This window comes from Callorhinchus milii, unplaced genomic scaffold (genome assembly GCF_018977255.1).
Source record: "Callorhinchus milii isolate IMCB2004 unplaced genomic scaffold, IMCB_Cmil_1.0 Scaffold6, whole genome shotgun sequence".
In the NCBI taxonomy this organism is placed as follows: Eukaryota; Metazoa; Chordata; class Chondrichthyes; order Chimaeriformes; family Callorhinchidae; genus Callorhinchus; species Callorhinchus milii.
In genome coordinates this window covers 30602451-30614948 of record NW_024704747.1, presented here as the reverse complement: position 1 = coordinate 30614948, position 12498 = coordinate 30602451, and the positions used below count along the sequence as shown (strand labels likewise).

At 43.6% G+C, this 12498-nt stretch overlaps 1 protein-coding gene across 7 annotated transcripts in view; it reads right to left on the bottom strand.

Annotated features, from left to right (window-relative positions):
* LOC103176376 (RNA-binding motif, single-stranded-interacting protein 1) overlaps nt 1-12498 on the bottom strand; it is a 125604-nt gene that overhangs the window by 57091 nt on the left and 56015 nt on the right. The window contains exon 1 of one of the 7 annotated variants that reach the window (XM_042336115.1): nt 7795-8028. The exons of 5 other annotated variants lie outside the window; for them this stretch is intronic. In XM_042336115.1, coding sequence (XP_042192049.1) covers nt 7795-7860 — 66 coding nt within the window. In that variant the 5' untranslated portion in view covers nt 7861-8028. Of the gene's footprint in view, nt 1-855; nt 1122-7794; nt 8029-12498 lie in introns of those variants that run through there. One more of the 7 variants, XM_042336116.1, reaches the window with a different exon arrangement.

The window sequence follows — 12498 nt, the reverse complement described above, 5'->3', positions numbered from 1 at the left end:
ACCAATAGGTAATCAACTAAATTCATGAAACTTGCAGTTCTTTATATTAATTTCTGGCTGTTAGTTTTGGTAAATTAAGAAGCCATCCACTCCTTCAAACATCATACTTGGCTCCTTCAAACCGCGAGTATCAAGATTTAGTGAGAACAGAGAGAGCCTGATGGTTTGAAATCATGACAACATGATAAGGAGGTTGCTGACATTTGAGTCCAGTTGTACAGTGTTTTACATTCACTCTCTGCCATTTTATTTCTGAAGATTTTTCTTTCTTACCAAAGATAAACCATATGGCAAGCTCGTTTTAGATTTTTGTATGTCTGGTTATTTTCATAGTACTGTACGTTTTATATATGCACTGTACACCACAGTATGATACTATACGCTGCTCATTAAAACAAAAGCTTTGCCATCACTGCAGGCTTTTTATCCCCCACTAACAATAGCTATTCACTTTAATGAAAATATCTATTCCCAAGAGATCCAAAGGGTTAACTGAAAGCAGGCATTGAACAGCAGTTACATCTTGTACTTATACAAGCATTCAGCCTTACAGTAAGCTATAAGTGTTGTAAGCAGAAGACACAATGAAAACACAAAGCTAGACCTTCTTCACCTTGTACAGTGTTGGGTGTTAGCAAACAGCTGGACTTCATTTTATTATCAGATATGTTAGTATACAATCAAACTGGGATTAGCAATAGCCAAATCCAATGCACAACAATATTGGGTCACTATTCCCCCACACAGCTCATTTGTAGATTCATACAATCACACACACACACATAAAATAAATCTAAAAGCTATGAATATCTTAAAAAAGGAGATATTTCACTGATGTAAAGATTGAAAGCCCACCTGTTTGTGAGACGGGTTTCTCACCGGATTGTTTGGAAAGATCATTCTGAGAAAACGGGAATAATTCTTGAAAAAGTTGGTAGACAAGACAAACTGCGGATGTACAGTATCTTCCCTGGATCCAAATGTTCCTAACTGCACAGAAAGTTAAACCACTTGAAACACAAGTCCAATGAACTGTGGAAAAACTCCCAGATTCCTTTGACTAGTGAAACACCTTGTTCTAGTTACTTGTTGCCTTTCAAATCAGCATAAGCTTTGTGACAGTGTAACCTAGATTCAAACCCAAATGGTTCCCTGCAGCAATAGTCCCACCTACTGTGGCCTCATCCATCCAAAGTTTAAAGCTGGAGTGAGTGATGTGTTCACCAGTCAGTAAACCTGGAGCCCTTTCTAGACCATACACACAAACTTGTTTTATTTCCCTTTAGCTAACTAATCAGGTAAGTCACTAAACTCAAGAAACTCGCAGTTGTTTAGAGTCATTTCTGGCTGTTAGTTTTGTAACGCAGAAACCATCCACTCCTCCAAACAGAATGGTTGGCTCTAACATAAATGCCTAACATTCCTAACAGTAAGCATCAGCCCTTCCTGCTCTAAAGGCTCAGTCCTTCTGAATCACAGTGGCTGCCCTCTTTATAAAGCAGTTTACTGTAGTGGATGGTATAATTAAAAGCTCTGATGACAGGCCCACTTGTAGAGTAAGAAGTATAAAATCACCCTGCACAAGTTCCATTTTGAATAAGCTTTTAGTTATTGGCTCCGGTAAAATACTTTAAGCTAAAGTACAGACTGCAGCAGAGAACCTATTTGTTACAGGCATTCACTTACTGACTGACTGGTCTCAAACTGAGCCCCATGTACCAGCAAGTTGAAGGTTCAGACCACATTGCTATGTGTTAGCTGATCTCATTTGGGGCAAGAGTGGAGCAGTTAAGAGTTGGCCTTGCAACCCAACACCTAGGTTCTGAAGGGAAGCAAATCAGTCTGGGTCCCACTGCCCAATAGTTAGCAGTTGAGCCCTGCTCGAAAGTGCAGAGTGGGTGAGAACCAGATGGGGCTCAGCTGTGATACCCTTCCACAGTGGAATAACACTGTGTAAAACTCTCTTTCTGTCCCTCAGCCTTGACTCCTTCTTCCCCATTTTCAGGTCGGGTCTGAAGACCTTCCTCTTCGACTGTGCCTCTGGTCACCTCCCCCCAGCTCTGTGTCTTGCTCCGCCAATGTCAAGCGCTGTGAGACGCTATCCTGCGTGAGGAGCTCTGTGTAAATACAAGTTGTTGTTGGTGGTGTAACACAGAGACAACAACAACAACTTGCACTTACACAGCATCCTTCACACAGGGTAGCTCTCACAGCGCTTAACAGTGGGTGCAGCAGTCATCGTTACAGACACACATGATCTCAGACTCACTCTGTTTGTGGAACAATATCCGAAAAAAGAGTGGAGGGGGGGAATGTTGTTAACAGAAAAGGGAGGAAAAAACAGAAGAGAGACGAGCTAACAATACAAAAAGCCCATCTGGTCTAAGAGGTTATGTGTTGTTGAATCAGATTAAACAAATCGTGCTGATCAGTGGACTGAAAAAAAACTTTAAAAAACTATGAAATAGAAACCAGATGTATGTCAAAGAAACCGGGATGGAGCGAACACACGACAAAATATTTAGCACATTTCTGCATGACTCAGAATGTCTCTTTATTGTGAAGCTCACGGGTGTGAACGGAAAAGTTTGCGTGGATAAAGTGATGACAGAAGGCATGAGAGAAAACAGCAAACACAGGCATTTGCAGTTAGCAAATAATCTGGCAATGGTTTACATTCTGAAACCATCATCCCAAAAACTGACATTTCCCCTCGCAAAAAAAAACCTGTGTTTGACTTTTTTTTAAAAAAGATTAATTTGGTTTTAAGGCAATGTGGAACATTCAATGTGTAGTGGGAGGGGCGGGGGGGAGGGGGGAACCAATTGAGATTCCTACCAGGAATGTGGAAAACATGAGAGGCATCATTCAAGACTTGACCTCAATAGACCCAGAAAACACTGAGCCCTATTTTCTTTTCCTGCAATGCCAATGCAATCTGCGAGCTACAAAGTGGCATCATTTTTACTGCCGAGCAAAAGGGCTATTTTTATTTTGAGGTCACAGAGGAACATTATGAATATTCCATACTCTTTTGAATCTACTTCTGTTGGTCTCAGGGGCCATTTTGTTCTTTTGCAGGCTGTTGGGAGGGAGTAAATAGCTCCCCTGAGATGTTTTTATATTAAAAAGAAGTTGAGAGACTCTTGTCCAAACAAACCCTGCCTATATTTGAGGGAATTCCAGCCTCGGTTCGAACAGGAATCAGTTCACTGCCGTGTTTTTGTTTCTCAGCCTCAAAATACTCCAATCAGCAGAAATTGGAGTAGAAATTGGCAGATTTTATCCAGAACCTTATCACCCTAATACTTGGGAGAAACCCAAAGAGGGTAGAAAATAAAAATAAATCAACAAAATCTGACTGCAAAACTATGGCACTGTAACTTTCACCTGCACACCATTCGCCCACAAAATACACAGCCAATTCACTTTGCAGTATATTCTGTGAAGCGCTTTGGGACATCCCTAAGACGTGATAAGGCACTATATCAAATGCAAGAATCATTATTAAGATGATGATGATCTGGTTCTCCAGAGCAAATGGTTAAAGTTCATCATGACCGACTTATGGAACAATAGTGCTGGACTCACAAAAGGGAATATTTTGTTCCTATAGCAGAGGGCCACAGAACAATAGTTATTGAAAAGACTCATGTAAATCATTTCCATATTCACTATACTGTTGAGTGGTGCTGTTTGCAGGAATTTCTGGCATGCAATCGTGAAATCCAAGGCCATTCAGAAATTTAGCAAAAAAAAGGTGTTTTTTTCACCCGTATTGCTTCAAAACAGATCTTTTAAAAATGAATCACAGTAGAATTTCACGTAAGTCGTATCAGTGGGGACAATATATTTAATATGACTGAGGCAAATACGAGTTATGTCAAACTTGCAGAGAATATAAACTTTTGAACGGGACTTGGGCAGATGTTACGACTTAGGCCATTATACAATTTATACAGATCAGAGTTTTACTGTATTTATACTAATCAAGATAAAGGTACATGGCAATGGTATACTAGTCCCACTTTAAGTGAACTATGGTCAGCTAACATAGCTCACTCCCTCTTCAATGTTCTTTAACCCACTTTGAGAACAACAACAACGACAACAAGATTACATTTGTATAGCGCCTTTTACGTCGGGAGGACGTCCCAAGGCACTGGACAGTGACAGTATTTCAGCACCAGTCATTTATCAGGGCATTACTATGTTGTGCACATTAACAATCATGAAAATGTTCCTGAATGAAATGGCTAGCTCAGTTGTGGCAGTTTTATGCTGTGGGCCAATAGCTGGTAACCACTCAGGTGAGACTGTCCACACTGATGTCACATCAGGCTGGAGACAGGATTTCCTATCTGTCTGGGTGTGATTTAATCCCACGTCCCAGGGGTTAAAGGACAGTGTGTCAAACACTGCAGCCGGCCAGGTTGGGGAATAAATTAAAACATTTGATCTTTACATCTTTGAAACTGAGAGACTCTTGTCCATCACTGAGAAGTTCCGCAGTGAGAAGCAGGGCAGACTGACACCATTGGCTGTCACCATTCCCGCTGTCTCTCTTGTCTTTGAGTAATGATGAAAATGGCTAATGAAATGTTGTGTTTCTGATTTAAATTTAAATACTCGATCAGATTTGATCTTTTTAACATTTTTACAAGAATTAGTTATCCCTTCTCACATGTTCACCTGGAGCCCTGGCACAGAGCAGGAATTCTATCACTGATAGCAGCCCAGATAAGTACCCTACACACACATGGGATATGTTGCTACTAACCAGATTATAAAGCGGAGAATAAATCCCCAAATCTGCTTTTTTCACCCACAAAATATAGTCAATTCACTTTACACTATATCCTGATTTGAGACATCTGAACAATGTAATAAGGTACTATATCAAATTGAAGGTTTATTATTATTATTGTTATCTTTGCTAAATTTCTTAATTCACCTCAAATCCAATACAAAGGCTTTTAGGTTTAACTAGACACTGGTCCCATTCCTACTATTACATTTCACCACATCCCTTTACTTACTGTAGTAAACGAGAATTGGAACAGAGGAAAATATACCTTGTGATTAGTTGGCAAACACTGTTTGCCAACATTTCAAACTATGTCTAAACAGGTGTGGTTTGAATTGCAGTGATCTTGTTCATGTCAAAATTAGTTGAGATCAGAAGTTTGTGCGTTGACCACACTGAGGACCATAAAAGCTATTTAGTAATGGTTCATTCAAGAGCGATATAAAATGTGATACATGAATAAATAGATAAAATAGATCTATCCCACACCTCCTAAAATAATTAATGCAGCATTTATGATGATTCTTATGGGGGTATTCAAAGTGCTTCAGTATTTCACTCATCTCATCATTCTTCGTACAAAAGTGGGGATTGTATTGGTGGATATCCAATGCTCAGCCTGACACAGAGAACTTGATGCTGGTCTGTCCTAGTCCCCATCACGTTTGTATTTCAAGTCAGGTCACTCACTAAACATTAGATATGGGATCTCTAGTTAATTCTCTCATCCTCAAACCCAGCTCCACATCACTCACTGTAGCTGTCATTACTGTCACCCTGGTTGCCATTGGCCAATTCAGAACAGCCAGCTAGAGTCCCCAACGCTGTGTGTTGTTCAGTGTGATACCACGCAAGTTAGTTACCCACTGATCCAGCAAGGAAGTTTGCTGCACAATCACTAAGTCCACACTGGCTTCATTGATAAACACTGAGCCCCCAATGTACCAGACCCCTTAATGGGATAAGCATTCCAACAGGGTCAGAGTTGCACGTTTCAAGTTGGAGACAGTGAAAGCCAAATGCTGGTGTGGGGGCAGAGAGGCTTCTTGGATCTTCATAGATTTTTATTAATTGGATCCACCATCTTACAGCAAACTAATACCAACCACGAGAGCGAGCATCAGAGGTCTTGAACATACACAAACTAAACCACTTAACCATCATTTAAACTACAATGAGAATGAACTTTTCAATCATTCACAGCTACTCACAGTCAACCAAATGTCACTGGATACACATTGGAGATACAACGGATACACAAACACAAACTGACATTGTTTCAGTGACAAGGCATGTTTCAATTGAAAACAGTTTCAAGATGGGTACAATAAATCCAAATTACAACAATAATAATAATTATCCTGGCATTTGATACAGCGCCTTATCACCTCTTCGAGACAGCAGCAACTTGGATTTATATAGCGCCCTCCACGCTGGATGGCGTCTCGGAGCGCTTCATAGAATATACTGTAACGTGTAGTGACTGTGTATTTTGTGGGCGAAATACGGCAGCCAATTGCGCACAGCAGTTTCCTACAAACAGTCATGGATTGTGTGACCAATTGCTCCAGTTTGAGCTGCTGCTCTACATCCTTTAACAGAGGTACTGAGCCCACTGTGCACTATCAGAAGTCGTGTGCCAATTTGGCAGTTGTTAATCTCCTCTGTATAACTGTTGTGTTACATTAAAGGACTTGGCAAGTCATTTACATTGTTTTCTCTGGGTGAGGAAATGAACAGTTATTCTCTGCACTTCTTTTGCTAAACCAGTTCTAAATCGATTCTGCTGACTGCATTAGGGTCGGTGGGTAATTGCTTTTGTTCCCCTTGAACCAATCTATTAGTGATCTTCAGTGCAGGCTTCTAGAGGAATCTAAACTGGGTTCTGTATGGAATATCCAGATATTATTGGTACAGATCAATACTGAATGGTTCCTAACACATTTAGGTTTGCATGGAGTTCAGTATTATGATAGGGAACTAACAGCCAGCTTTCACAGACTGATAAAAGGGTAATTACAAAAGGTGTTTAACTAATAACAATAAAAATGGCAACAAGGTAAAACAATATAAATCAAATGTAAACAAAGACTTTTTTTAAAAAAAACAACTGAAATGTACGGAACCATTGAATGGAAAGTGAACCAAATGAATTCCTGCCTGAAATCCTAATCCTGGGTGACCGAAAACATTCAAACAAAGAAGTATTGGCTCTGTAAAAGTCCCTTTTTTCATGTCAACACAGTGCACACGGCAGCAATCAGCGTATGAAACCAGATCTGGATTGTCTGTTGCGGGGAGAAGGGTCAGCTCCTTGAATCCAGGAAGGTTGTTTTAGACACACACACACACACACACTGACTGCGGCAGTCAGTCAGCCAGGCAAAGGCAGGCTCGCTTCGCTCCCTAATCTTACCGAATTAGGTACAACTTTCATAATCTTGCAGAATGTCAATAAAAATGTGCCATGTTACTCCTCCTTCCGCTCCCAATTCAAAGCTGCAGCTGTCACTCTCTGTCATTGCTCAACATTTTAACTGAAGAGAAAAATCTAAAGAATTTACAGACACACACACACAGTAGAAATATTTCTGAAATAAATGCTAGATTAGCTGCTGTATTGGGCTAAGGCAGCAATGCAGGTAGTTAGCAATACATTTAACACAAGGAGACGAACAGTAATTTCCAGAGGTCAGTCCTAGTGAATAAGATGTTGGTTTGGTGACTGTTCTATGAATACCGACTGCTGCTGGGAACATGACAAGACTTCCTTTGATGAGTGTACCCGAGCTCTCTCCTGTGACTTCCTTCTCACTCATTTCCTTTTTAATAAAAATAAAAACTCGGTTCCCAGCTCTCACACAACGGCTGCTGAAATGTGGAAGCCTTCTCCCACCTCTCATGCAGGGACACCACAGAGAACCTGACGCACACAGCACAGCACAGCACAGCACAGAGCAGCACAGCACAGGCTCGCAGTTAGTTACCTTTTTCGCTTGCTGCACTGGATGAGAGCGAGAGCCAAAGCTCATCTGTGGGAGAGACAGCAGCATGTTCCCAGCCGGGCCAGTGCTCGCCCAGGGCCACACGCCAAATCACTCTCAGTCAGAGGAGGTTCCACAGGAGGCGAGCCTCGAATCGCACAGAGCAGAGCAGAGCAGAGAGCAGATTGGGGGGAGAACCCACATATAAACCCCCTTCACTGCACAGACATGAGAGTCACAGGCAGATCTCTAGGCCGGAGTTTTGGGAGGAGTCTGAGAACCACAGGGCTGGAGGGAGGGAGGGAGGGAGGAGGCAAAGCGAGATCACATCGATGAATGAATGGCATTCTGCCTTCAGGCCCCTCTCTGCCTCTCTGGGCAGTCAGTCACACACTGGGGCTCTGAAGGATAAAAGCATTTGTTTTATTCTGTGTGTGGACAATGCCTTCACTCGACTTGTACTGAGAATTTGCTCCTCATCTTAAATCAGATAAAATAGCCACAAATAAAGCTGCCCTATGGGGCAGTCACCAACACACACAATGCGCTCAGCCTCCGCTCGTGTAAAATAAGTGAGGACAAGAGATAAGAGTTGGTGAATTTAATCTCACACACACACTAGAGAGCAAATAACAGCGTTTACACGACAGCAACTGTCAGGCAGATTAGTGTTTCCCAGCAAGTTTATATTCACTCCCTGATCCACGGTATAACATGAAGGACAGTGCATGTAAAGTGAGCTGCAGTTCACATACAGACATTTATTTAGACCATATTTACAAATGCTTTGCATTTCTCATACCAGAGCAGCTTATAGCTCAGATGTGTCATTCTCACCGGCGAGACTGGTAGTTAATGAATAATGAGGTTTCAAATTGGTCTCTTCTTGGTGAATGAAACACGATGCGATGAGTGTGAGCTCTGACCCTGGTGTGTGAGTGTGAGCTCTGACCCTGGTGTGTGAGTGTGAGCTCTGACCCTGGTGTGTGAGTGTGAGCTCTGACCCTGGTGTGTGAGTGTGAGCTCTGACCCTGGTGTGTGAGTGTGAGCTCTGACCCTGGTGTTTGAGTGTGAGCTCTGACCCTGGTGTTTGAGTGTGAGCTCTGACCCTGGTGTGTGAGTGTGAGCTCTGACCCTGGTGTGTGAGTGTGAGCTCTGACCCTGGTGTTTGAGTGTGAGCTCTGACCCTGGTGTGTGAGTGTGAGCTCTGACCCTGGTGTGTGAGTGTGAGCTCTGACCCTGGTGTGTGAGTGTGAGCTCTGACCCTGGTGTGTGAGTGTGAGCTCTGACCCTGGTGTGTGAGTGTGAGCTCTGACCCTGGTGTGTGAGTGTGAGCTCTGACCCTGGTGTGTGTGTGTGAGCTCTGACCCTGGTGTGTGTGTGTGAGCTCTGACCCTGGTGTTTGAGTGTGAGCTCTGACCCTGGTGTGTGAGTGTGAGCTCTGACCCTGGTGTGTGAGTGTGAGCTCTGACCCTGGTGTGTGAGTGTGAACTCTGACCCTGGTGTTTGAGTGTGAGCTCTGACCCTGGTGTTTGAGTGTGAGCTCTGACCCTGGTGTGTGAGTGTGAGCTCTGACCCTGGTGTGTGTGTGTGAGCTCTGACCCTGGTGTTTGAGTGTGAGCTCTGACCCTGGTGTGTGAGTGTGAGCACTGACCCTGGTGTGTGAGTGTGAGCTCTGACCCTGGTGTGTGAGTGTGAGCTCTGACCCTGGTGTGTGAGTGTGAGCTCTGACCCTGGTGTGTGTGTGTGAGCTCTGACCCTGGTGTTTGAGTGTGAGCTCTGACCCTGGTGTGTGAGTGTGAGCTCTGACCCTGGTGTGTGTGTGTGAGCTCTGACCCTGGTGTGTGAGTGTGAGCTCTGACCCTGGTGTGTGTGTGTGAGCTCTGACCCTGGTTTTGAGTGTGAGCTGACCCTGGTGTGTGAGTGTGAGCTCTGACCCTGGTGTGTGAGTGTGAGCTCTGACCCTGGTGTGTGAGTGTGAGCTCTGACCCTGGTGTGTGAGTGTGAGCTCTGACCCTGGTGTGTGAGTGTTAGCTCTGACCCTGGTGTGTGTGTGAGCTCTGACCCTGGTGTGTGAGTGTGAGCTGTGACCCTGGTGTGTGAGTGTGAGCTGTGACCCTGGTGTGTGAGTGTGAGCTCTGACCCTGGTGTGTGAGTGTGAGCTGTGACCCTGGTGTGTGAGTGTGAGCTCTGACCCTGGTGTGTGAGTGTGAGCTCTGACCCTGGTGTTTGAGTGTGAGCACTGACCCTGGTGTGTGAGTGTGAGCTCTGACCCTGGTGTGTGAGTGTGAGCTCTGACCCTGGTGTGTGAGTGTGAGCTGTGACCCTGGTGTGTGAGTGTTAGCTCTGACCCTGGTGTGTGTGTGAGCTCTGACCCTGGTGTGTGAGTGTGAGCTCTGACCCTGGTGTGTGAGTGTGAGCTCTGACCCTGGTGTGTGAGTGTGAGCTGTGACCCTGGTGTGTGAGTGTGAGCTCTGACCCTGGTGTGTGAGTGTGAGCTCTGACCCTGGTGTGTGAGTGTGAGCTCTGACCCTGGTGTGTGAGTATGGAAAACCCAATACTCTACAGTACTTGTATTTAAATAAAATGGATACCTCAAGCTCTCTGAGACGCTGTCCGGTGTGAAGGGCGTTATATAAATGTAAGTTGGTGGTGTTGTTATTATTACACACTGAGCAGACTTACACAAAAATAATCAAAGTAAACAAACTGAGTGCTAACAGGTACAGAGAAGATATATGACTGAGGGGCAGGAGGGCATTTTCAATACTGTATACTATATTTTCCAGCTATAATCAGCCATGTCTTCCCCACTCACACTCCCTCCCTAATATCTTATTAAACGAGGAGAGAACAGCTGTCTCCATCTGCTCAGTGACCTCTGCTGGCAGACACCGCTTGTGGGCAGCAAATGAAGGCCGCGCAGGGTTTGGTCAAATGGCCCACGATTAAGGATCATAAATGAATCATGGCCACTTGCACAAGGTGCCAGAGGGTGGCTGTTTCCTGTGAAACTATATCTCACCTTCACTCACCATTTTAAAAGAGGATTTAAGAGTTATTTTCACATCCCTTTCCCTTATTCTGCCTGGTTTTGCTTCTGCACTTGATGCCAAAAAGCTTCCCAACAAGCACTTCAACAGCATGTAAGTGAACATCTGGAAGGGGCATCCAACAAGGAGAGAAGGAAGGGAGTGTGGACCAAAGTGAGATTTATTTATCATTGGCTATATCACCACGAGCTAAACTCAACATTAGGTGACAAAGGAATTGAGATTCATTACCGGCTGAGATACAACAGCGTCCCAAGTTGTTAGTGAGGGGACGAACAGGGGGACAAGAAGGGATCAGCACTTGTTCCTGTGCAATTCCTTGTTGATGTCAGTGAAGCGAGATGGCAAAATGGCAGTTAACAAATCAGGAAAACAAGATACAGTATCAAGGAACCATGTGAGATTGCACTCAGTTATAAGAAAGGGTGTTTTTTCCAGGTGTCCTGGCCAACAAGCTAAAACAAATGCCTGCGTGTGCGACATTGCTGTACAAAAATTGGCATCCGCTTTTGCCTACAAATACACAGTCACTACACTTTACAGAAAACCTCTGCGAAGCATCTTGAGAAATCTCGACCACGCAACGAGGCACTGCAACCAAATGCAACATTTAATTATTATTTAAGCATCACCTCAAGTTAGAGATTTTGTTTTTATTTAAAAATGTGCTAAATCTTATCAAAATCTCCCACATTTAGGTGATTTTATAAATATATCAGATTCTTCTTACAGGCTATGTTTGGGATTTAGTCACAGTGCCTTGTATGGGGTGTGAGTGTGAGTGAGTGGAGGGTTAAGATACCTTCAGCTAAAGTCCCTAATGAGCAGTTGTGTGGTTTAAACAAAGGCGCTGTCTGATGTTAAACTGTGTGGGACTGACCCGGTCAGGTTGTGTTGTAAGGTTATAGTGGGAAATAATGTGTAGTGAGTCCAACTTCCCTGCTTCCTGCTGGGAGAGCTTTGTCCCTGTGTCCCCATCCCTCTCTGTGACTTCCAAATGACCATGTGGTCACAGTGTCCTCCATTTAACTTAGGATTTGATTAGCATCTCATGCTGGCGCAGTGGCACAGAATACAGAGAGTGTTATAGGACACAAAGCGAGGTGACTTCATTCAAATTACTTTCTCAAATGGCTTAATGATTCTGGAGAAGGCACGTGATCATGTGGCATTTCTAGCTTGCCTGCCATAAATTCCTGTTTGTGAACAAAGCACCTGTTCTCTAACATCCCGGTTTCTGACAGCTTCAAAGTCTCCAGCCATCTTTTCAAGACTTTCTTTAGAAAGATTTTTAAACTTTGCGATCTTCACTTTGAAGCTTCTGTGTAAAGACCACATTGTCTGGAAAAGGGACAAATGATTTCAATGCAAAATGGTTTCTTTCCTCTTGCCTCCTTCCCTCATTTAAAACCAAATCGTACCTATTCACATTACTCTCCTGTTAGACAGCTTAAAACAACCCCCTTTACAGGCCAGGTGCTTATCTTGAGATGAACATGTCACAGCCTCGGGCTATGAGTGTTTGCACTGACACAGTAAGCATTGGCAGCATTGGATGCGACTGTAGTAACAAAGCATTTCAGCGCCTTGGGACGTTATCTCGACGTGACAGGTGTTATACAAATGTCATTTGTTGTTGTATAGTTGTATTTCA